The sequence below is a fragment of the Mus pahari genome, chromosome 15, assembly GCF_900095145.1.
Source record: "Mus pahari chromosome 15, PAHARI_EIJ_v1.1, whole genome shotgun sequence".
Lineage (NCBI taxonomy): Eukaryota > Metazoa > Chordata > Mammalia > Rodentia > Muridae > Mus > Mus pahari.
The window spans coordinates 38,417,671-38,444,294 of NC_034604.1; the positions used below are offsets into that span (position 1 = coordinate 38,417,671).

The 26,624-nt window shown below is 39.5% G+C and overlaps 1 protein-coding gene across 1 annotated transcript in view; it reads right to left on the bottom strand.

The window, feature by feature from the left end:
* Positions 1-12,498: 12,498 nt before the first annotated feature.
* Jakmip2 (janus kinase and microtubule interacting protein 2) overlaps positions 12,499-26,624 on the bottom strand; it is a 146,084-nt gene continuing 131,958 nt past the window's right edge. Inside the window, exons 18-22 of the mRNA XM_029546811.1 lie at positions 23,758-23,826; positions 21,233-21,310; positions 18,786-18,989; positions 15,534-15,599; positions 12,499-12,569 (exon numbers count right to left, since the gene is read on the bottom strand). Coding sequence (XP_029402671.1) covers positions 12,519-12,569; positions 15,534-15,599; positions 18,786-18,989; positions 21,233-21,310; positions 23,758-23,826 — 468 coding nt within the window. The 3' untranslated portion in view covers positions 12,499-12,518. The remainder of the gene's footprint in view (positions 12,570-15,533; positions 15,600-18,785; positions 18,990-21,232; positions 21,311-23,757; positions 23,827-26,624) is intronic.

Here is a 26,624-nt window from a genome sequence, read left to right on the forward strand (position 1 = left end):
GGGCAGTCTCTGGATGGCCTTTCCTTCTGTCTCTGCTCCACATTTTATGTCCATATTTGCTCCTGTGAGTGTTCCCCCTTCTAAGATGCACTGAAGCATCTACACTTGCTCTTCCTTCTTCTTGATCTTCGTATGGTCTGTGAATTGTATCTTGGGTATTCTGAACTTTTAGGTTAATATCAACTTATCAGTGAGTGCATCCCATGTGTGTTCTTTTGTGACTGAGTTACTCACTCAGGATGATATTTCCAAGTTCCTTCCATTTTCCTGCGAATTTCATGAAGTCCTTGTTTTCAATAGCTGAGTAGTACTCCATTGTGTAAATATACCACATTTTCTGTATACATTCTTATGTTGAGAGGCATCTGGGCTGTTACCAGTTTCTCACTATTATAAATAAGGCTGCTATGAACATAGTAGAGCATGTGTCCTTGTTATATGTTGGGGCATCTTCTGGGAATATGCCCAGGAGTGGTATAGCTGGGTCCTCAGGTAATACTATGTCTAATTTTCTGAGGAACTGCTAGACTGATTTCCAGAGGTCCATTCAATTCTTAAAGAAGGTGATGGCTAAGGTACATATTCATCTGTAAGGCTTATGCAGGGAGTGGCAATGAGAGAATTCCTGTCCAAGAAGAGCATAATTAAAATCTGGAGCAGGTAATTTAAGCCAAAACCTGAGCAGGTACCAGCCCTTCATACCTATGGTTTTCCTGCCTGAGCAGGAACCAAACCTATGGTTTTCCACACCAGATTGCAAGTTCTGTGAAGTTTTCCTCAGAGGTTCTAGGACATATGATGGTGACCATGTGGAGCTCTCTTGCTTGGTCCCCATGTCTGGTGGCTCTACAATGCATAGGGCAGCCATAAGTAGCAAGGAGCAGGGAGGTAAGATCTAGGATGCAGGTGGCAAGTGGCTGGCACAATCATCTCTCAGTCTTCCTCCAGAAGACGGATCCTAATAACTACAGCTCTTTGCCAATGGTTGTAAACCCTGCCTTGATCTCCCTGTTAAGTGTGCCTGTCATAGACACTGCATATGTTGGAGCTTTCAGAGAAGATGTGTGCTTCTTATTCTTGATGTCGAATTTCTTTCACAAAGTTATACTGTCAATCTTAATTTGCCTCCCGTTGCTTTTATAAAAAGTTTATCGGTTGATTTATATTTTTTAAGAAAAAAAACCTTATGAATAACACAAGGTAAGATGTTTTATTTTTTTAAAAAAATGCAGTTTGTTTTATTTTTTTCATAGAAACTAAAACACCAGAATTCATTGATTCCTATATTAAATACATAAATTATAAAATAACCATTCATAAAACTTTACATACAATAAATGGGTTCCAGTCTCTATTCTGATACATACAGTACATGTGCATGTCCTGTGAGCTTCGGACAGTCACTCTGCTGCAATCAATCAAGTTCTGCCTCTCATTAATAAGTACTGACATAGCCTACAAGTCATGCTGAGACAGGAAGAACCCGAACTAATGCAGACGATTGTGGGAATGCTTTGGAAACCAGCCCCCCCCTGGCTACACTAACTCAGTAGACGGACAAGGAATTGTGGATTCAAACATATTCCCTCTAAACTTAAATCCCCACAGAGTTAGATACTATAGGTTAGATCATGCACAAAAGATTCTGGAAATGCAATTTTAGTTGATAAAAACATAGGACCTTTGACTGATAGTAATACTGCAGATTGTGGTGGGTGTCTGGTTGATATGCTAGGAACAAAAATTTCTGGCTTAGGGGGACAGGGTCTTGGAGAATTCACAGGCAATGGGAAAAAGCAGTAATAGTGGAAGGTGAGTCAGCTGAGCAGAGACACGGCCAAGGAGGGGTGAGTGTAGACACTATATGCTAACCAAAATCAAGTTGCCTAGCAACATCAGAAAAGCATCTTCTCCAAGTCTTCTGTCGAGGTCTGAAGTGCATAGCTGTTAATGCCTGCACCACCATACTATGTACAGAATACATATGCCTGACTATGTACATCTTGTATTTATAAGCATCTTGATTTTATTCTGCCTTTCTCAGGAAAGATGGTTTAGTTAAGAGGGGGAATAGGCACATTTTGTGAAGTGTCTGTCAAACGTAAGTGACTGCAATTTCTATCGGGTTCCAGGTCTGTTTCTGATTGGGAAGTTAGATCATTTACTCTTCAGTGAGTTTGTGGAGTCTTTGTGTAGGCAAAGAGGACTTGACATTGTTTGTCTGCACCACTGCCACCCTGTAGGACTGTATATAACAAAGATTTCAGTATAAAAACAAATAGCAAAATAAACCCGCAAAGTTTCACTGAGTCAATTATGTGTTTGTCACACTAAAGTGAACGTAATAAATTTCAATCCACTTTCCTGTACTGCCCCTTTATGTCCATCTCTTAAAATTCAAATTAAAAACTAGACTCAGGTTTTCCCAGCAATGAAAGATTTATTTAGGAGGGACTCAACTGATAAAAATCAGCAATGCAATGAGAACCCGCCTTGCTCAGTTCTGAACAGGCATCCAACCCCTTTCTTCCATCATGGAAAGTCCTCCTGTAGATATGTCTGGAATCTAGTCCCTAGGTGTATTCTATATGAAAAGTATAAAGCAGTCGGGAATAAGGAAATCTTTGTCTTATGTCCGTTTCCCCATCTAAACAGAAAGGGGGCTTGCATCTATCCTGGAAGCATTAGTTCGTGGCATAAACAGTTATTTAAGATCTACTTGCATTACTGATAGTTCAAAAGCTATATTTATGTATTTTTCCATATAGTAGACCAAATTTAATCCCTTGAATCTATTAAATGACCAGGGAAGGGGTCTGGGGATATACAGCTGTGTGCTGTCAAGAATGCCCAGGCACCTGTGCTGTCTGGAATGCCAGGCACCTGGCTTCAACCTGTAGCAGCAGTATAAAAAAGAAAAGAAAAGGCAGGAGGGAAGGGTGGAGGGAGAGAAGGCCGTGGAAGTGTCACAAATGCAATGTAGCTGCCAATCAACATAACTGGATCCTACAAATCTTATCCTGGTATACACAATGATGTGTGTGTGTGTGTGTGTGTGTGTGTGTGTGTGTGTGTGAGAGAGAGAGAGAGAGAGAGAGAGAGAGAGAGAGAGGCAGTATGTATGTGTGTGTATATGTGTATTTCATTCCACTCTGACAAATAAAAAGGACACAGCTGTATGTTTTAATATTGAGTACACTGATATACTCAATGTACACTGATGTAACGGATGTAACATCATAGAGATGGTCCAGTTATTTAAATATCAATACATAATCAACAGATGCTCTTTTTACAGTTTCCATGAAAACCCAGGCAAGTTAAAATGATAAGCATCATTATAAAAGAAGGTGCCAATCAACTCCATTTAAGTTTTGAACATACAGATTTTATAGTGTGTTTATAGAAAAAGTTATCAATAAATAGGCAGAAGAAAAATTGGGCAAGATTTATTTCCAATAGAAAACAAAAAAAAAAAGAAAGCAAATCAGTTTGAAATAAAATACCAAAGCACAAATGATTTGGCAAATGTTGTTTCTCCTATGGCAAGTAAAGACCCTTTCTGACCCCAGTGATGACCCATACCTCATAAAATGGGAAGAATGATATGCCTTTGTAAGAACTTACTTCTGAATTGAAGACAAAAAGCAAAACAAAGTGTATCCTTTCATTGTGAAAACCTTAACTTTTTGCAGCCATTTAGCTGACATGACCTAAGTCAAGCAGGATGTGACAGCACTAGTCTAATTCTTCAACTGAAATAAAAGTTAGATGGCATTGAAAACAAGATGGTGGCGTTGCTGACCTTGTTCTGGAGAAAGGTTATCATACAGAGTCTGTGCATTTCTTTTATGGAAACCTCACTGTCCTGACAGGGCTAAATAGGAGCCTTCACTTCTCTCAAATTACTTCAGTCAGATTCAAAGCGATGAATACTTGGTTTAAAAAAAAGTAGTTAAATGTAATGTTATTGTGCTATTTCCACCCCTCCCCAAATCTCTACCTAAGTGTGTCTGGAAAGTACAGATACTGAAATTAACAGAGTAGTTATTGCCTTTTTTTTTTTTGAAAATGAGAAAAACTGTCACAGTAGGACTCTCCATTACTAATGGTACATTCTTTTTGGCTATTCTGAACATCATATCCAACGAAGCATTCATTTAGATAGGATCCATTCTCATGGATCCATGGATAAAGGAAACATACACCTCCAAATTTTCCCAACACTGCTGTCATTGTAGCTATGCAATCTATCAGTAATATTTAAACTTCCATAGTCTAAAGATTAGAGCATTCATTCTGAGGACTATGGCGAAAACCAGGTAAAGATGTCACCATTTAGTTTATGACCTAGAGCAATTTCCTTGGTATTCTGGATGTTAAACAGAAAGAAAGCCCCCCTCTCCCCCCAATCAAACTTTCAGAGATGGTCATTCCGGCAGCTGCGGCTCTTAGAAAGTTTGGTATGGGTTTTACGCAATTCGACTAACAGCAGGGGAACACATGGTATATTACTAACATTCATAATACTTTAGACGTATTTCTCTGATACGAAAATTTACCCACCAGGGTTTTGATAGGGACAGCAAAAGGAGAGAAGGAAGGGGGGTACGGAATAAATGAAGTATGCATTTTCTCAAGTGGGCCCCATAATAGTAGATGAAGTATAATTAAAGAGGTTAACAAACCATTTGTGTATTTCCATCCAGGACTGAGTTAGCTGGGTGGCCGGCATAGTACAATTACCCTGTTATCAACTGCACAATGAACCTGCTAATCCCTGGGATCTGGGATTTACCTTAGTTGCACAAAGACTCCATTAGGATAGTTCTGACTTTTTAAATGTTTGCATTAGGACACATCATCTGACATTCCTTGAAAAAAAAAATGGCTTTCTTTGTTGCTTTCTGTTCTTGCCAATCCATGGTTGCACGGTTGACGCTCCTGTGATGATGGCAGGGTTTCGATTAGTGGCATGTTATGCAATCAGGAGAGCACGGGAGGTGCTTAGCATTGAAATGACATACTCTCCATCTTTCTCAATAGTATGAGTCAATCTATTTACTATAGGTGATTGGACATCGTGGTTTTCGAATCTCATAATTTATTGCTAATAACGTCCTAGGCAGCTTGATGGGGACGCTTCAGTGAGGCTATGCTGTTTGAATCAAACTCAAGAACTGTTTCATTACACAGAGAAGTCAAATAGTACAGCATTTATAACAGTTACAAAGCACTTTGTGCTACCTTAAGCACCTCTTGTTCCAGAATTGCAAACAAATCTTATGAAAAAAAAAATCAAAACATTTAACCCCCATTTTGCAGATGAGGAAACTGAGGCACAGAGAGGTTCAGTGACTGGGCCAAACAGTTGGGTCAGCATTAAATACAAGGACAAAAATGTGGGACCCCAGGGTTCTGTTTTGTCTTGAAGATTCTTCAGTTGCTCTGGCTTTGAACATGCCAGTGTTAAAACTGAAGAAGCATAAACTCAATTCACATATGGAACGATTTGTGTAGCATTTCTTCGAAAGAGTTTCTGGCTCCCTACACACGTTCTCTATGCATGGGAATTCTAACCCCGAAAAGAAAACATTGAATATTTGGGAAAACATTGAGGTTGCCTTGTTATATCTACAGTTAAGGAGGTGTAAAAATCAGCTATTCAGGAGGATATATTTACTGTCATTGTTGAAACCAAGACTCAGTAATACGTGACTTAGGAAAAGGATCATTTGTCTATCTGCCTGTGGTAGAAAACCACTTTGTCAGTACTGTCTATAAAAAGTAGAGCCATCTCGTTGGAGACAGCTACCTCAGAAAATAACGCTATTGTTCTAAGTGACAAGAGTGCAGGTTGCTCTGGGTATAACAGGATACTCAATATCCACAGCTCTCTGGCAAACCCCACTGTCCGGTCATCAGGTCATCATCACTTCTGTGAGGTTTTTCACACAAGTTGGATAGCATATTCATCGGTAGGCAATTTCAACTTGAAACTGGAGGATGCAGAATTGCTCTCTGGGCCTAGTTCCCTATAGAACTTGATGTTTTAGACAGAGCTACGTTGGGGGGGGGGGTTGTGACTTCTGAGTATAATTTTCACCACTTTCAATACAGATGAGACCAGTTCATCCATGGTAGAGAAATGCAGGTATGTGATATGAGGCGAGGAAGCATAGATTTCCAATTCCATTCCATGTTACACGCCCCAGAGTCCCTTGGCTCCGTTGCTTGTAGGGTAACTGGGTTCCACTTCTCATCCCCAACTCCACCTTTTGGAGAAACAAAATGGAGAGTATTTTTCTTCCCTCCTCATCACAGATGTCTCTGTTCCTGAGTTTAAAACAATCATAAAGACAGTAAAGCAAATCCCTGTAGTAAGAAACCAGACTTTTCAAAGGAAACATTTTATTGTAAATAGTTCCTCATAGGTATTATTCCTCGTGCTTCATTACCCGCCCACCCTTGGGTTGTTGTTTGTTTTTTTCCACTTTTGTTTGTTTTGTTTTTTTTTAAAATGATGTTTATTTTCAGGAATAGTGTTTCCATGGGGTGTGGTGTTACATTAAAATGACCCCCCCTGCACAGCAGGAGTTGAATGTTTCATTGTAACTTTGGTTCCATGCCCAAGACACATCTTCTCTTGATCTGTTGAAACTGGTTCCACTTCTGAAATTTTTCTTCACACAATATATGTTTATAGTTCTCTTCTTCTGGTTTGACATACACATGTTTCATTAAATGCAGCATATAATGTAGATTTTTCAACAGGGTCATTATAAACTGTCAAGTAAGAAACCTTGAATAATGGCTTTAAAAGCACATAGTCTTGGCTACAGGGTAATTCTTAGCTTTTGATTTCCCTTACATCGGTGTAAACAATTTTGCCATCTTTGAAGGTTTAAAAGCGTTTGCCTTCTGAGGGTATGATCCAAGTTCTTGATTTTTCTATAAGATAGAGGAAAAGAACTTATCAGCCATCATTTGTACTAACAGCTAATCAGAAGAAAAGCAAACTCTTATACAAGGCAGGTTTTACTTAGTGTCTGGCATCAGAACCAAACCAAAAACCCAAATAAACTTTTAAAAAAAAAGATAAGAACATTCTTATTCCTGTCTATGTTTCTTAAGCTGAATGATTTTTTTTTGAAGTCATATATCATGAGGCTTAGTTACTTAAAGAGAGAAAGAATAATTATTTACTCCAAGGTTTATTGAAATAAGATGCATAGAAAGAAATCAACAGCTTTCACAGAGAGTGCTCTAATATGTTAGCTATTATCATTATTGCCAGTTATTATTTTAAAAGCTACTTCACCTACAACTTTTTGTGGCCTACTTTTAAGTCACACTTTCTCTTCTATAGTTATAACTGCTGGCATGTCTCCTCACCCTAGGAGAACCGCCTGAGGACTCTGCAGGAAGACTTCTTTACTGACTGAGATGTCCCTGAAACTGAGTTGTGGTCATGGGGCTTTTCCTAATTAAGTGCTGCTGTCTGTATTTCCACTGGAATATAGCTCTCCTTTATAATGTTCTGTCTTCCAGTGAAATCCAGACAAGTCACAAGTCACAAAGATGGCAAAATTGTTTACACCTGCCGTGCTTTACTTAATGACATGGATGGAGAAAAAGCCTTTCTTTGTTCGTTGTAGTGTCAAGTTATTCAGCTTCTCTAAGCAGCAATCTTTTAATCTAAATAAAAACATCAAGACACTGTTTCTCTGGAAAGACTATGCTATTGCCCTAGAAATGTCGACCAAGATCTAAATTTGATACCTCAAACATGTTTTCATATCACCACATAGAGGCATACGAAGCAGTAAAAAATCCTGCTGTAAGTACAAGTTAGACATATTTGTAATGTGTTTTTGCAGGAACATTTTGTTCTAATGTCTCAGTTAGATAAGGACAGAGATGGACAGTCAGAGAGTAGACTCCGGGGAAGATGTACAATGAATGAGGTGGGGTAAGATTATGATGGGAGAGGAAAGTCACAGAAGACAAGTGGGTAGGTAAAAGTACTTGCTGCATAAACCTGATGAGCTAAGTTAGGAGCCCATAAATCCATAAAAAAAAAAAGCTGAATGCGGTGGCTCCTAATGTAACCCCAGCACTCATGATATGGGAGATGGAGACAGAATTATCTGGAATCTCACAGATCATCTAGTCTGGAATACATAGAACAGCAGCAGTAGCAGGAGATAGAGAAATATAGATAGATAGATAGATAGATAGATAGATAGATAGATAGATAGACAGACAGATAGATAGATAGATAGGGAGAGACAGAGACACAAAGAGACACAGAGAGAATTTGCCTCATCAAAATGGAAGTAATGTACACACATTAGTGAATAACTAAATAGACAAATAAGAGAATACACTGGGAAGACGGGGTGTTACCGAGAGGCATAAAGAGACTGGTGATGTGTACACAGAAGACCTGCTCTCTGTATACATAATTCTTTTTCTTCCCTTACTTTTTACAGGAGAGAATTGTAGTGGGATGACAGAGTCAAAATGGGGGCAGAAGGGTCATTACCTCTGCTTATGCTTCAACGAAAGATAACCTCAGTAGTGGCTTTTATGCTCTAGCACCACTGATGGGAGCCAGATGGAGAACAACACTGGAGAAGGTTGGTTCTCAGACAGGCTGGGACTAATACCACCACACAGTAGCCTTTCACAGCTAGCCACTTAGCACTTGTAGATGTAGTTAACACGTTAGTTTTCAAACCAATTAGTTTATAAGTAATTGCCTAGTCTTTTGCAGTTCTACAAATCAAGGGGTATCTTTAAAGGAATTTGTTATTGCTATTGTGAGGCCAGCTTCAGTAAACCCGAATGATTTCAGTTATCCAGAATCACAATGTAGGTGACAGGGGTTCTTCTGAGCAAGTACTTACAAGTGCTGGGCAGTCCTTCCTTCATGAAGCACACTAGCTGCTGCTACGATTGTAAAATCCTATGTGCCACTAGGCTCTGAACCAAGAGCATGGCATTTCTGATTTAGGACTTAAGCATCTTTAAACAATATTTTTATTGACTCCTAAGGAATTTCACATAATATATTTCCACAATGTTCGTTTCCATCCCTCAACTCCTAGTCTTACCTCAACAATGCTCGTTCTCAGGTGCCTTTTTAAACCCACTGAGTCCAGTTTGTTCTGCTCTTGGATAGTGGTTTTCCAGTGGAGCATGGTTGACCTACCCAGGACCACACCCTTAAAGCAAAGATGCTGCCTCTCTTCCAGCAGCTAGCATCTGCCAAAGACTGTATATTCTAAAGGCACCACTGTTTAACCAGTCACACCATTTGGAGACCTAGGGACGCCTCTCACACTTTCCGTTTCCTCAGCTCAAATCAGTTTATCGTACCATAAATTCATGTGATATTTAACAAAGGATAGCCATCATTGTCTCTATTTTACTGAAAAAGAAAATGGCATGGAGGGTTGTTAAGTAATTGATCCATGGGTGTTTGGATGTGGAAATATACAAGACTGCATGAAAACTGATCGAAGCCAGACGGTAGAGGTTTCCTTGACTTTTCTACTGACAAAGGAGGTGATATCTTCATGGGCTGGATTATTTTCCCATAAAATGTCCCAAGGGAATGAAGTGGTTCTTTTTTGCCTTCTATTTCCTCTCTTGTATGGGGACATACTGTCTCTTACAGAACATACAGCAGTCTGTCTGTCATCTCTGAAGCAGAGACCAAGACTTCACCAGATACAGACCATGCCAGTGTCTTGATGAAGACTTTTAACCTCCATGCTGTTAAAAAGAACTCATTAATATTCATAAATCACCCAGTATTGGGAAGTTTCTTTGTTTGTTTGTTTTAAATGGGATGTAGATCCAAAAAAATAATAATGTGTAATAAGAAAATAGCATTTACTTTACAGGGCTATTATTAGTATTAAAATATGGCTTTGAACCCCCCTCACACTCTCACACTCCCTTTTTTGCTGGAGCTAGAGACTGAAATCATATATATATATATATATATATATATATATATATGCAACAATGATACACTTTAAAAACTATCAAGGATCATTTACAGTACTGCTCAAAGAAAACAAGCATGAATGTGAATCACTTTGTTTTAAACAGTACATATATTCATATGTAAGTTTATGTTTATGAACAGAATAAATTTTGACTCAATATATACAAAATCACCTTTAGTGTGATTTTACTACCTATGAACAATCTGGTCACTCTCCCCCTTTCTGTCTTTATATAGATGCTTTGTAGGCACAGATAACATCATTTAGTTTTTAGTAGTGTTGTATTTCCATAAATTAATTCAGATAGGATTATTTTTTGAAAAGAAGTAACTTTCTGTTTGGATTTAGACTATGATCTGCTTGGAAATACTGAAAGTTATACTTTCATTATTTGTATAAGAAAGTCATCAGATGTAAAAACAAACTTTAAAAGTAGTAATAGCTAACAATGGGAAATTATTTAATTATTTTGCTGGCAATTTGGTAAGTACTTTTCATGTGTAACATTACTTAATTCTCTCAACACATCACCAAACTAAAGGAAAATACTTAAAGACTTATGTAAATTAAATACATTGTCTGCTGTCACACTTACATTCAATGGCAGAATTCAACACTATGACTTCTGTAATTCTCAGCTGTAACTAAAAACCATTCTCACTTTCTCTGGATACATTTTACACGGACCAGGGTTATTATCCCATTCATTTGCTATTGTATTTTCACATTAGTCTTTAATTTTAGAGAGAATGAATGATTAAACTTCAGTTGTGTGTCTTTTTGAAGCACACATCCAATCTTGAATATTCCTAAGAAACTTCCAAAAACTTAGCAAAAACCGTGGAGATGACACAGTGTGATCTCACAAGCCAATGGCTGCGTGACTTGCAAGACAGCAGAAGAGGCTGCCCCTGCGTGAATGGTCGTGCAGGGCCTTCAGGATGAAGTAGAGATGCCCTGCTTTTGCTAGTTAAAACTGCCTGTGGAGTGAAGCATGTGAGTGCAGCCCCTACTCCACCAAGTACAGCTGTGTGTTAGCAGACAGGTACCTGATGCCACGTTTCTGATCATAAAACAGGAATAAAATGATACCTTGTAGAGTGATTGGTGAGGATTGCAAGTACCTGTTGCTCAGACTAACTGGCAGGACATGACAGTGTGAGTGCTAGTGATGCTGGAGGTCCCTTCCTTTCCACCTGTATTTATCTGTTTGTCTTTTCTAAGTTAATATGTAGCGTTGGCTCTTTACTTATTGCATCTACTCTGCTTATTTTGAGGAGGAACTGTTTGCGGACACTATGGCCCCATTACCGCCTTACTACATCCTGCTTCCTTGACATGCCATGTTCTCTCTCTGTTTACCAGTCTTAGTCTTCTCAGGGTATGGCAAAATTATTGCCGGAAAATGAATAGTTTTCAGACTATAAGGAAAAATCTTTTGGAAGAAGAAATAAAGCCAGAGGGTTGATAATCAAAGAGCGTAAACTTTCTGAGTCTTTTTCTTTGACTCTCCTAAGGTCAGGTCATGCTAAAGCCTTCTTAGTTGCTTGTTATGCAGGGACACAATGAAGTTAGCATTCATGGGGAGGAAAAGCGTGTCTCTTCTATTTTTTAATGCTTGTTAGGGAAAGAAAAAGACTCAACAACTAATATGAAGCCTAGAAAGGAACTCAGGATAATGTAACTTCATGAAATAATCATAGTCAAAAGTGGTCCATTGTGGGTGTATTTAGAATGGCAGGGGAACCCTTTTGTAAGCAGTAGTTTTCAGATCTGCAGTTTCCATTGTTGACTGGGCACCAGAACCGCCTGCCTTGCTGTGAAGTGCAGGCCAATCTCTGCTCTCTTTCATTCCCACCTCTCATCAACTCTTTGAGCTCAAGTGGCCTCACTCAGGAAGCCCATGATAAGGCTTCTGTGCGTTATTTTCAGCAGTGAGAACCATGAGCTGATGCTTGTGCTCAACAGACAGGGGCTTGACAGTGGCCATCATAAGACTTCATTTCCGTCCTTGAATTGTTTCAAAGCAAGATCCAAGTTCACTTAATATTCTGCTTTCCTGACTTCTGTTGTGGAAAGACTGGGACAGGGTTGCAAGAGTGGTAATGACTAGGTTATCTGAGTCTCGGAATCAGCATTTTTAAGCTGGAGAAATACTAAAGAGACAGTGATAATTTCTCAGTTGGTGAATCGAGACACAACACCTTCTGTGTGATGGACAGCCACAACGAGAACACTGTAACTTGACCTCTCAGGGTAATATGATTAAAGGGAATACATCTGTTTTACACCATATGACTTTAAGTTCCAAAAACAGCCAACCTGGATTGGACCCATTTTCCATTTTATGATTGGCTAAACCATTTTTTTACCCAAAACAAAAAAAAAAAAAAAGCCCACGATGCAATAGCAACATGTAACATAGTCCTTATCACTACCTCCTAGAGCTGTATCGTTGGGATAAATGGAATCTTACCTTTAAGAGGCACCTTGACATCAAGGCCATAGAATGAAGGCAAGAGAGAAGAACAAGAATAGAAACAGAAACTGCAGAAGAAAAAGAAGGAGATTATGTAAGTCTGAACTTGTCTCAGCCATGCAAGTAGCACAAAACCTCAGTTTTTTCACATCACCTCACTGCAAACACCACACAATCATTCACCTGTTGTTACCTCATTGCAAACACTACGTAATCATTCACCTGTTGCCAGGGCCGTGCCTCTAATGCAGATACATACCCTTTAGGGGTAATGGCAAGTAATTGCCCTTGGTGTTTGGCTCAAAATTTTATAGATGATAAAAAGTAAGCACAGAGTGGGAATTAGAAATCTAACTTCATACATTCTTGGGTACACAGAGAGCCAGAGTCCAGGTATCCTGAGTTGTGCTTTACTGTGTACATTATTTCTTTTTCAGGGATGGGAGGGTACTTCAAAAATGTAACTAGAGATCTATGCTTATAAAGCTCTTAGTGTGACAGATTTTGAGATCAAGACCCAACAGGAAGAATATTAAGGAGTTGTATGGTGGATCACCCTGAGTAGAACACACCTGAGAAGACAGGAAACAATTGGGAATTAAACAGGAATAACAAGTATAAATTGGGATATCCTGTGAAACTTTGAAAGCATGTTCCTCCTACTGATATGGAAGTTACTTCTACATCAATGGGTATTTTAGATAATGAAAGAGTAATATTCCAGCTGTCCTCTATTTTGAGATAGACTTCTTCATATTTGACTAATAAATAGTCTAATTTGATCTCTTTACAAAAATTCTTCATTAGAAAACAGAAAATTAGATGAATAGACTCAAGCTTATGAAGTTCTGGGATAAAATCAACGATGTATTAATTGTGAAATGTCATAGAGCAGGAATGTTTTCAAATGTGGATTTTCTCGGTGGTCTACATGTCCATTATGCCATGCTAGGAATGCCCTATAAATACAGCATGTTGTAATAGGACTATTTGCATAATTCTATCATTGCCACCTCCTATAATGTTTTTGAAACATTATTACAACTAAGTTATAAGAATAATAAGCTGAAAACTATGAGTTGATGACTTTTTACTTATTTTCTATTTACTTATATTATTAATTATAAATCATGCTGATATTTTGTATTTATAAGTTCATGACTTGTTCTAGCAAATGAAACTTTGTCCTTTTAAAAGGAAATTCCTTTATGGTTTTCGTTCTGTTTTGGTTTTGGTTTTGGTCTTTTGAGACAGGGATTATTTATATAACTGCCCTGGCTGTCCTGGAACTCACTTTGTAGGGTAGGATGGCCGTAAACTTACAAAGATCTTCCTGTCTCTACCTCATGAGGGCTGAGATAAAAACCTAAGCCTGGCTTTTAAAAAGTATTCTTGAAAATACACACAGGACAATAAAACTGGAGAGTGAGGGCAAATGGGAGGCTCCCCACTGTTCCTTCAGGGAGAAGGTTGAGCTGAGAGTGAAGGGATGAATGTCCCAACACTCTTAGCTCCTGCAGTGCAGTGGGACCTAGAGTTGGCCGCACTGACCAGCTTCTCATCTTGATTTTCCATAGACTGCTTATATAATCTTGGGCAAGATGTTTCCTTCCTTTGATGCATTGCTTATTACACAAATAAAAGGGACCGTAACATCTGCTGTGTCTCCCTCATGGAATACTTATATGAAGCCATGGAAATAATGACAGAGGAAGTACACTGTGTATGTGAACTGCTGTGCACAGTTGAGGATGTTTTGCTTGGCTTGTTGATAACTTCTGATTCTCACCAACTGTATACATAGAAAAGAGCCACCATAGACCAGCAGGGACACTGTGTGCAATCTTCATAGGCTTTCAAAAGGAAGAGTGTGCTGCCACAAAGGACTCTTAGCTGTTTTATGCTGGAGGGCAAGAGGGATTGAGACCAAGGGAGCAGGACACCCAGTGTGAACCTCATCTCCCATTCTTCCCCCTCTCAAGAGTTACCTGGCTTGTTATTTAAGTAGCTCAGTTCACAACCTTAAGACAATATTCAGTACCAATTGATACATCACCTCATTATCATAAATGTCTAAGAAGTTTGGGTCTATAAATATTATAGAACAAAGTGACTGTACAACATTCTTATTAAATTCTCACAGCTGATATAGCCTTAATTCCTCTTCTCCCTAAATTTCTGCAGGATCTATTTAGATAGACGATGATCTGGCGACCCTGATAGACTTACTCTGCTTCTGGATAATCCTCCCCTTGGAGGTAAGACAGCTTCTGGATCCCACTGACCTCTCTGACTCACACCTACGAACTGGTTTGAAGATGGTTTGCTGCTGTCTTCTTGAATCCCATGGAATTTGCTGCCAAACAATGTATTTCAATTCCGGGGGGATTGGGTAGTTCCTTCCAGTCAGGGAGAAAGGTACCTGGGAGAGACCCCTCTCCAGGCTTTCTACATTCCCAGCAGAATGCTCCTCGCCGATCAGGCAGGACAGGTCTTCATGCAAGACTGAACCTTTTCTCTTCCAACAACACACAATCTTTCCACGTTCCTAGTTTAGAGCACCCTTATTTATTTTGCCCAAGTATAGACTCTCTTGGGAGAAATTTCTCTTTCTAACTATAGTGGAAAATGGCAGGCACACTTAATGCTATCAGTTAAGGTTTCTGAACTAATTGCTGAAGCCCGGAGATGAAAGGGATTTTTATAAATAATGGGAAATGTTTTTTTTTCCCCCCTAAGGTAATAAAATATCTTTGAAAGAAAAAGCAAATTAGAGTAAGCTTTAATAGTATTGGAAATTAAGATGAGAAAGGTTGAGAAAGGAATCAAAATCACACATAGCAAAAATGCCAAGGCTGCTGATGGGACAACTTTGTCCCAAATCCTAGTGTTGAGCTAAAGGTGGGCACCGCTCTTTCTGTACCTACATCTGCTTGTTCCAGACACAGGAGCCAAGAAGAAAGGCAAAGTACAGAGGCAAGATCAGCACCACCTTAAGATTAAACAAAGGAGATACTGAGTTTAATAAATACCTTTTCTTCTAGGTCCTTTATCTGTCGCTTTTGGATGTCTGTTTTATCTTCTAGATCACGGATTCTCTGAATAAAATGGAGAAAAAAAAAAAAACCAAACAACTAGATGTTAGGTTGTAGAGAAAATGCCACAAACAAAACAAAACACCACTTTCTATGAAAACATTTGTATTAGGTCCCAGTGAATGGAAATAGCACAACTTAACTTTACCTCATCTATAGGGTCTCTGCATCTATAGGGTCTCTACATCTATAGGGTCTCTGCATGTTCCAAAGCTGATCCAGACTTGTGGTGGGAAATTATTGTCATGGATAATACTTTTCAACAGAGTATTCTCTGACTGTTTTGGTTTAGATCTTTTGCAACTCCCCAAGGAACACATGCTACAGGCGTGGTTATCAGTTCGTGTAGCTGATGGGAACTGGAGACCCTTTACGAGGTAGGGTTTTGTGGAAGGTAGTCAGGGCACCAGGCATTCCCTTAGGGTATCGGGACCTTGACTGCTTTCTCTTCTTTACTTTCCAGCTGCCACAGGGTAAGCCACTTTGTTCCAACTTATGCTACTTCCATGATGAAGCACCAGTGCATGATAAAGCAGAGCATGCCTTGCTCCCTGCTGTCCCCAAACAAGAAGCCAGCTGGGACCATGGACAAGAATTTTTGCAAGCATGAGCATGGATGAGCTTATTTTGGGTTTAATTGGTTGTCTCGGGAATCTTGTCACAGTAACAGGCCACTAACAGCCCACCCCCTCTTACCCCATGCAGAGGCCTAGCCAAGGTGAGAGGTGTTTATTCCACTGTACTTACTGTCTCTGGACTTGGCCAGATTGCTTTTGGCCTTGGGTGCGGGGCCGGGGGGGGGGGGCGCTGTGAATTGATGAGATGTGGAATGCCACATCCTTGTAAAGAGAGCAAGATTGTCCTAGAACTAGTGAGGTGCTTCCCCTTGCCAATCCTTTGGACAGACTGATATTCTTGTTGCTTATTTGTACAGTAAAAGCTGACTGTGCAATGGCAGACAACCACATGACTTTTGTTGATCTTTCTTGGCTCCCCTGCCTCAGCCCTCCTTGGAGTTGGAATTTCCTCATAGAACATGATCTACCAATTCACAAATGCCAGGAGATAGGACACTTTAACCCAACTTCTCAGAAGTAATTTGATAAGCTGGGGATGAAACTTTAGTAATGAAATAGCACAGTAATGAAGAATGTATAAAAGCCTATGCGACCACATCCTACACCCTGGAACAACAAAGCGAAGATAAGGGCTTTCCATAGACAACTGTTTGGGAATAAAATTCCTCTTGGCAACCTTCAGGCTTTTGGTCCCCATGTGCATTGGGATGCACAGTAATCTTGTTATTTAATGACCACTGTTTGTGGGAACTAAAACAGTGAACTGGCCCTTCACTTAGAAGTCTACTAAAATGATAACATATGTAGAAGGTTTTATAAGGCAATGTGGGAACAAAAAAAAAAAAGAGAAGATGTAAGAAAAATATTTCAACTTGGAAATCAAGTCTCTCTAAAAACGTAGAGCTCTACTGGAGGTAATTTTCACCCTCTGCTGGAGGTGGGGTGCATTTGGTAATGTCTTAGAATTTTTCAAATTAGTTCGTATGCTTATTTTCTAATGCATAATAATCACTTCATATTTTAATATAGTATCAAACTTATGTACCTATCACCAGAACCTAATTGGGTAAATATTTCTTATTGTCTAGAGAGAAGTGCCATACCTAAAGGTAAAAAGAGACTCAAACTGGAATGCCAGGGTTTTTATCATAAGCACATGTGGATAACTGTTAGTCCACATTAAAACAAACACACCTGCACTTTCAAGACAAAGCTCTCAACGTGTTAAAATCAATTAGATGCTCGTGCAATGTAAGAGATTTGTGTAGGAGACACATTTATCCCCCGATACAAGTGAAAAACAAACAAACAAACTCACAAAAATAACCTACTGTCAAAAGCTTCAACAACTTTCCACTGGTCAAACTGCAAATCTTTGTAATTCTGGAGGCCCTCTGAGTATGCAGCTGCTTATCACCATCAGTACAAATGACTTGAGTGCTCTACTGGCATACAAATGACAAAGCTCCTGGCTCCATAGGCACTGTCAGACATCCATGCTTTGCTCTGACTAGTATCATAAAAGAACCACAATTCCTGTCCTGCTCCTTGAACTTCCAAGCGTGCTCATACTGCCTGCCTATTCCATCAGATTGTCCCAGCTCTGAATACTCAATAGTTCAACCTGGCTATATAGATTCTGGAGTTCTTTTGAATTTGCTCCTCGGACAGCACCCTACTGCTGATCGCTGGTCAAGTTCCAACACAAATGATGAATTGCAAAGACGTTTGGCGGCAAGTTGCTCATAAGTGCCTATTTCTTAGCTTGCCAGCCTAGATGGACCACGCAACTCACAAATGCCTTAAGCTGCGCACCTATGTCTTAAGGGTTGGCATTCTTGGACTGTAATTTTGCTCTGCAATGTACTATTTTGAATAAATCATTTGAATACTCCCAGTCTTAGAGCTCCCAGGAAGATGAGGTGAGATGATACGCAGCCTTTACATTCTTAACAATCGATTTTTATATGTATGGGTGCTTTGCCAGAATGTGTGTCTATATGTCATGAACATGCCTGGTGTTTGAGGAAGTCAGAGAGGGCATCAGGTCCCTTGGCACTGGAGTTATAGACAGTTATGTGCCATCACGGAAGTGCAGGAAATAGGACCTGAGTCCTATGGAGAAACAGTGCGATTAACCACTGAGCATCTCTCCAGCCACAAGCACGGCCTTCAGATCCCGACTGAGCAAATGCCAGGCAGCATGAAGAGCCTCCGGGCTTTGTTGTTATTGCTGTGTGTTCTGAGAATGAAGAGACAGGCTCTGCTCCCTTACACCCTTTCCAGATGATCGCCTGGAGCTCAGTGATTGGCAGGGGCGACTGCAGCAGAGCCGGTGCCCTTTTTCCTTACACAGGTGAGTAAGCAGGCTCCAATTGATTTGGAGCCTGTGACAAAGTCATTCTAGAAATGATAGCCCTGCGCAGCACCTCTGAAATGCCATTTTCCTCAAGATCAAGTTTATTTACCAACCTGCCGTCCTATATTGAGTGATGGGGAGCAACAGTTATTTGTTTCACTTGTCACTGTTCCTTTCTTATACCGAACACGTGCTGCCGTGTCCCACGTGCTCGGGACTGACCAATGCGCAGATGCGGGGCTTGGTCCTCACCTGGTGCGCTTGCTGTAAGAGCTCCATCCTCTCCTGGAGGATCTGACAGTCGTACTCCCGGCTCTTCCTCAGCATTTGCCGCCGTAACTTTTCTACAGCCGTCCTCAGCTCCTCCTGCTGCTTGTCACTTAACAGTTCGCCGAATTTGATCACAGTTTCTTGCTGCAGAGCATTGTACAAAGTAGCTTCTAGTTCCTGGATTCTCTGGCAAATAGAATCAGAGAAGTCTAACTTTGGGACTGAGCATTTAGGTGTGGTGTGGGGACTGTGTGTGTGGACAGGTGAGACAGCCACTTGGCGCCTCTATCTCAGGGGATCTCAGAGTTTCTGAGTGTCTCCTGCCTGACTCGCTCTGTATGAGATGGCACAAATACCATTCACATAATACACAGACTGCTCTGTAAGTAAGTAAATTCGTTTTCTTTCTTGGGATCCTGTCCACTGTTCGCTTATTATTATTATTATTATTATTATTATTATTATTATTATTATTATTTTAGGAGGCCCTATGCTATACTGACTACACCTCCAAACCTCCTTCACTTTTCAAATGTACCTGAGGATGAGTTTATTCTCTTTCCTTCTTGACAGTCCTGCCACTGGTTAAAAGCATATGCCACAATGGCCATAGCATTAGAAATAAGTGTTCGTAGGAAAACAGTGCTTGAAGTTGGAGATACATTTCAAACATAACACTCTATCTTATTCACACAATTCTCTGTACCTGAAAATGTCTTATGGTTTCCTCACCTTTTCCTTAGGAGAATGGGAACTATGATTCAAAAATAGCCTAGAATTTTGAAGTTGCCCTGGTGTGTGTGTGTGTGTGTGTGTAGGCCAGGGGTTGGCATCAGTGTCTTCTTCAGTAACTTTCACCATAATCTTTGAGAGGGGAGGGGTCTCTGAATGACACTGCAGCTCATTAAGTGGGCTAACCTGTCTGGCCAGCCAGCCATGGGGATACTCCTCTGTTGGCTTTCCTAGCAATGGGATTGCAGTGGCTTTTGCATCAGAGCTAGGAATCAGGTCTTCATGCTTAAATGACAAGCACTTGAGCATCTGAACCATCTCCCCAGTCCCTGGTCCCCTTCTTTTCGCTAGCTACACTGAGGTTTTGTGGGTGGTCAAATGTCTTTCTTAGTCCTCTGTTTCACTGATAAATTATCTACTATATATAATCTCCTCCTCTCCCTCCCTCACTCTCCCTCTGCTCCTGTCTGTGTGAGTGTGAGAGTGTGTGTGTGTGTGTGTGTGGGGTATGCTACTTATCTCAAATACAGTTGCTTAAATCTTAGTCATATTCCCTGTAATTCTGCAGAATAGAGTTGAAAAGTCCTGTGTTCCTGGACCAAATATATTCTATCCTTTAAAAATTAAACATTGGCTTTCTGGATCAAGTCTCACCAGATTGTTTCTGGAGCTTAGCTTAATTTTGTTTTCTATAGGCAGGAGAGACAAGGGTTTTTTAAAAGGGTAAGGAAGTGGGTAAAAGAAATTCATATTTTATTTTTCAGCCTGTGAACAACTCTCATTCTCTTGTTTCCCCATTGAACAATACAAGAATCTCCTACTCATTTGGAGAATGTAGACTAAACCATCTTTGATACAAACAGGGATGCGGGGGTTCAGTCTTTTCCCCAGAGCTACAAGAGCATTATGAAAACTTCTGATAGCAATTTTGGACCTATTCCACTGGTCTGTCCTTTGTCTTCTGGTTCATTCTTGTGACCCATTGAGGGGGTGGGGCATAAGTAGAGAAGAAGAGCTGTAGTCCAATGTCGGGAATTTTGCAGTGTGCATTTTGTAGAAGGGGAGGAACAAGCTGAGAGCTGCTATAAGTACAAGTATCTACAGAGAAAAAGAGGCACAGTCCACTCAGCACCATGGCCTCACTTGCTATGACTGCAATTAGGGGCCTAGATCAGGTCCAGTCCTGGAATAAGACCTACATTACAGCTTATTCCTCGACTAACTTGGGCAAGGGTTTTCCTCTATAATTCTGTTTTCCTCATATGTAAAAAGAATAACAAGATTACTTGTGACTTCTGGGGTTATTTTAAGAATTAAATGAATTAAAATATGCATAACACACATTAAATCCGTTATTAGTTTATTAGTACATTGGAGTCCCAAATGATAATACTTGATTTAATCAAGTCCCTGTTGGATCTACACTGGCATTCAGTATGTCCTACATTTAAATATTAATTACCTAATGGTATACATTTAATTTTAGACTGAATTAGAATTATGTGTAAAACATAAGAATATTATACTAGCAACAATCTTGGGGTTTCTGTTTGAAAATTGAAGTAGCAATTAATAACTGCCATGTATATTCATGCTGTGAGTATTCAACTACATGGAATAACAAATTAGACAGAACATCTTAGCTCTGTTGTACAGAGTGATGTACAAGGTGTGGGTTGGCTCCTCATGGTACTTACCATATATGCCTGGTCAAGAGCCTGTTTTCTGTAGTCCAGTTCTTCCTCCAGGTAGCCTTTGATTTTGCAGAACTGCTCCTATAACAGAGGGTCACATTGACAACTGAGACGGGAAGCTCAGTTAACTAGAAAGTGATACATGAAAGGTACACAGATGAATGTTTTCTCTAGGACACAGGTCAGATTACCAGATTTGTAGAACTGTAGTTTTCTTCTGCTAAGAAATTAGTTCATCTTTCACAGTCTCAGACAGGGAATGTGAAAATCAATAGCAGGAAAGATAAAAGGCATAACCAAAAAAGCTCTTAATGACTTTGAAGCCAGTCTGAGAGTGGGAGATTGAGGATACATTTTGACACAGTGGCTGTTAAATAATAGCTCTGTGTGAGTACATGTGGCTTTTCACTCCTCCTGGTTTGACAACTAGAGACTCAGCCATCTTTGAAATGAAGATATTTGAAAGAAACATCTGTTGACAAATTTGCTTTCATCGTCCTTTATAAACATGGAGTATAATAGGTATTTATAAACAATTTATATTATAAATGGGAATAGTACATAATAATAATCTAAGGATAATTTAAAAGCACAGAAGAGAGTGTGTGTAGATTATATGCAAAGTTGTGGCATTTTATAAAAAGAACTTGGACATCTGTAGATTTTGTTTTTCTCAGAGGATCCTGGAACCAGTTCTCAGAGGACACAGAGGATAGTTGTGTACTGATATAGTATGCTTTTCTAAGAATTTTATGAAATTTAACACAGGGATATTATATGATAAACAAACTTAATTGTTTAAAATTAATTGATATAAAGATGAAGGGAATTTTCAAGAGCCAGGGTGACTCTGCCCGCGCTTCCACTTGAGGAGTACTTGTTGGCCCCGTTGCAAAGCTAGTGTGAGCCAGGAGACATAAATCTAAAGTTTCTTCACATGCCATCAATCCTTGTACATCTCTCAGTACACAGACATCTTGTCATTACTAGCTAAAACTATGTTTTCGGGTACTACAGATTTCCATGTACAAGTCCATCATTTCTTCAGGTACTTAAGTGAACAATAAAGAACTCTTTCTTTCTGAGAATGTGTAGTAATGCTGCCCTGGGCTTTCCTGACCATCATTGGGTACCACTGCTGTAAGAGCCCCATAAAGGTTGACTGTTGCAGTAGTGGTTGTGTATTGAAGGAGAGTCCAATGGCCATTGTGAATCCAAACAAATCTTCTTATGTTTCACTATAGCTCTTAATTTCTTGGTAAAACATGAATCCTGTACATGATCTTATGATCTCTAAAACTGTTACATTTATTAAAATACAAACTATTGTTACCATAGAATTTCATGACTTGATACTAACTTACTAAATTTGTTTTGGCAAAGATCATTTATATAATATCTTGTTATAAGATTATACATGATGCTGCAAGTTAACAACCTACTAATTCCTGCATTAGGTGATATGTTATTTTAAATTGTGTTAAAATGCACGTGAAATAAAATTAACAGTTTAATCATTAAAGTATATATTCCATACTGTTATGAAATAAATGCCCAGAAGTTTTAGTTTTACAAAGAAGAAACTTCTCTTCTTTAACAAATCCATATTTTTTCTTCCTACCAACCCTTAACAACCATAGTGTGCCTTCATTTCCCATGAGTTTTATGACTCTTTCCATCACATCCATGGGATAATGGTGCTTGCCAGTCCATGGCAGCTCTTTTTCCCTAATGTCACCACTGTCCACCTGCACCATGCCTTTCACCAGACATTATGGATACCTGTTTGCCCATAATGGCTACATTATAGTGAGAGGTGTGAGGGAAGAAAGAAAAGAGGGAGCTACAGACAAAAGGGATGCTGTGTGCAACAGCTATCTTAGACTAAACCAATACATATATATTCCATACATTATTCATCCATTCAATCATTAGTCAATACACTGGCTACATTCACCTTTTAGCTAGTGTGAATAATCTTGTGAATAATTAAGTGGGTGTATAGTGACCCACCACATTCCAATTTCAGCTTTTTTTCTTGTTAATGCTGAGTCATATAATTCTATTGAATTTTAAAGGAACCTTCATGCCATTTCTCATATCTGTACTATTCCATACTACAGCAAAGCCCTGGGTTTTTGTTTCTCCACATCTTTACTAACAACTGTCAGTTTCTACTTTTTTGACAGTAGCTATACTAATGGATGCAAAATGCCTTGTGAATTCTTAAAAGCAGAGCTGTACCCGTCAAATCTGTAATTCTTGCTTGGTAAATATTCATAGAAAAAACTATTCAGCCTGAGAGAAAATATCTAATTTAATTTTTAACATTAGTTTTATAAATATTGTCAATGTACAGTATGCTTTGGGGAAAGACTAGAGCTGGAGGTTATGTTACTTATAAGAAATATGTCCCACAGTCTGTACACAAATCAATAGGGCAGTTACAAACTCCCCTGAGTTCCACATAAAACATAGTGGCAATGTTCATTTCCCATTATTGTACAATATTTTCTCTTTAGGCTTACCATGTCACTTTCCAGTTCCATCATTTTCTGGTGCAGGGCAGCCTCCGCTCCTTCAATTTGTTGGATCCACTAAAGAATTAAGAAGACAGAAATGTCTGGTGTGATTGTTCAGTGTGCTATGGATTCGGTGGGCTGTTCTCTGGAGGGTTTGGCCTTTCCCTTTATGTCTCTGGATGCTGATTGAAACCTTAGGTTAAAACGTAATGCATTTTTATCTCCAGGAGTTTAGACAAAATGATACCATCTTCGGTGCATCATTAATTCAGCAAATAACCTCTGATGTCTCTACTCTGAGTCAACTCCTAGAGCTTCAGTGATGAATACATTAGCAAAGCTTTGATACCCATGGGGAGATTTCTTGGGAACTAAAGACTAACAGAAGAATGAAGGATGTTTGGGGAAATTGGAAGGAAATTCCAAGGGCCACGATATTCAATAAGTTCAAGGTTAGAGGGTCTGAGGGAGTGTTTCTAGTGAGAGTAAAATTTGGATCTATGAAAATGATTCCTATAATGTGGTAATTAAAAGCCTTTTAAACAAACCACACAAAGAGAATGTATTTTCTACTACTCAGAATGTACCCTTTTGATGTGCTGTTAATAAGGGTCCTTTGTGTGGAATCCTATTGTATGAGAATACCCTACACATGGCTTAATAGAACCAATGATCTGAATTGGGATCCAGCAAGGTGAATGCCAGCTTAGACCTTATAGATATGTGATTGGGCATAGCTATGTGAGAGTACCAGAGGGAGCCCATAAATTATTAATTTTTATATATCAAGTTGTATTAATAATAATGCAATTTTAAAAATGCCAGGTGACAGTCTATTGTATGAACTAGAATGCCATATTTTATTTCTCTTCAGTATGGGCACATGGCATGACACATAAAGCTCAAGTAACTTGATAATCTAGAGGCTATGGAGAGTTACCATGACTGGCCATCCTTAGCTGCTGAGATCGTGGAGAAAGACAAAAGGCACAATTTGACAGCAGAGCTGTGAATCTCTCATTTCCCTGATTATACATGTGGCTATATACTTCGTTAAGGACATTTTAGTCAACAGCTATGGTTTTGTACACAGCATTGCTTTTCCTGACCCCTCTATTTGCTGCCCCTGTATCTTTGAGAAATAGCTTCTGTTTCAAATCATGCATTCTGTTTCAGACGTTGCAAACCTCAATGATGCCATTGTGAACTGCAGATCTGCATGTTGGCTCCTGTTCTTAATTGTGTGACTGAGGCAAGTTACCATTTGTAAATGGAAAATAAGGCCCCTGTAAAGTGGATGTGAGAACGATGATGGTATATGCAGTTTGTGATGCAGATCTGGACCCACTATGACCTCTCACTTAAAGCCACTGCTTTTTGTGGAAAGACACATAGAACTCCACTCTTGGAATTTTGTCTAGGCATACACTTTAATTAAAAATCATACTCCTAACTGTTGTCTAAATTTGTTGTCTTTAAGATCAAAGATGACATTTAGAATAACTTGGGAATAGAATCAAATGAAAGCCCCTGTTAGGTAGGTGACTTTAATTTGACTTGCAAATGTCTACACAAAAATTGATGACCCAATCATGAGTTCCTAGGGCAAGCATGGGCCTTATTCATCCAGTTACTTGCTTTCTACCACAGTGTTAACTTAGAGCTATTACCCATTGTTACTTGCTCAGCTGGATATTGTCATGCAAGGAAGACATGTACTAGATCACTACTGAGCTGATGTTCCAGCTCTTGGGTGCTCCGCACAGCTTGCTTAAGGATTTCTTGAAATAGACAAGCATCTGGTGCGTGATAGAGATGGACTCTGGGCTCTAACTAATTCAGTTATTTTCTTGGGCAGAGCACACACCTTTTCTGTGTTTCCGATTCCTTGAGGAACATATAAGAATGATACCTAGATTGAGTCGTTAGAAGAGTCCAGTTCAAAAGACGCACTCTGCAAGTGTTCATTGTGCTTTAGCAGACTGAACCACACTCACTCAGGGGTCAGGATGATATGCAGGGATTTAATGAGGCACACAAGGCAGAGTTCTCCTTCCTTTACATCTCTAGGTCACACCTTTCATGGAATCAGCCCAACCTTTGAAGTCTCAAAGCAGGGCAATTCTACATCACATTGAAAGACTGTAACTTTCATGCCTTTAACTGAGTAAGACTTTCTGACTGTTGTTAAATAAAGACCAGAAAGGCTGATGCAAACTGTGTTGTTTCTTAGGGTGTGAATGTGTTTATTCATTTACTTTTTCAGTAAACAATTACTGATCATCTCTTCTCTAGCTGCTTGTGTTGAAATAGGGGAAATAAAGGGCGGAGGAGGAAAGACCATATCACTCCTGGGTGAATGATGTGTGGTGGTTTGAATGACAATGAGCCCTACAGGCTCATAGGTCTAAATGTTTAGTCCCCAGTTAGTGGAACTATTTGAGAAGGATTAGAAGGTGTGGCCTTGTTGGAGGTCACACTCCTCACCATGATAGTCATGGACTAACCCTCCAAAACAGTAAGCAAGCTCCCAATTAAATGTTTTCTTTTGTAAGTTGTCTTCGTCATGGTGTTTCATCACAGTAATAAAACAGTGAGTAGCTAAGCTAGGTTGGAGAACTAAAGATTGACAATTCAAATACAATCATCAAAACCAGGGGGCAGAAACATGGGCACTGTAGAAACATCAAAAGTCTATCTGGGCATGATGGACTAGGAAGGCTAGCCTACAAAAGAGGAAGGATTTTGGTTATGATCCCCATGCAGAGGTGGAAAGGGGAGATGTGAGCATCTAGGTAAAGTCTTCAGGGCCAAGGACTAAGTGAGGAGCGAGGAATACACACACACACACACACACACACACACACACACAC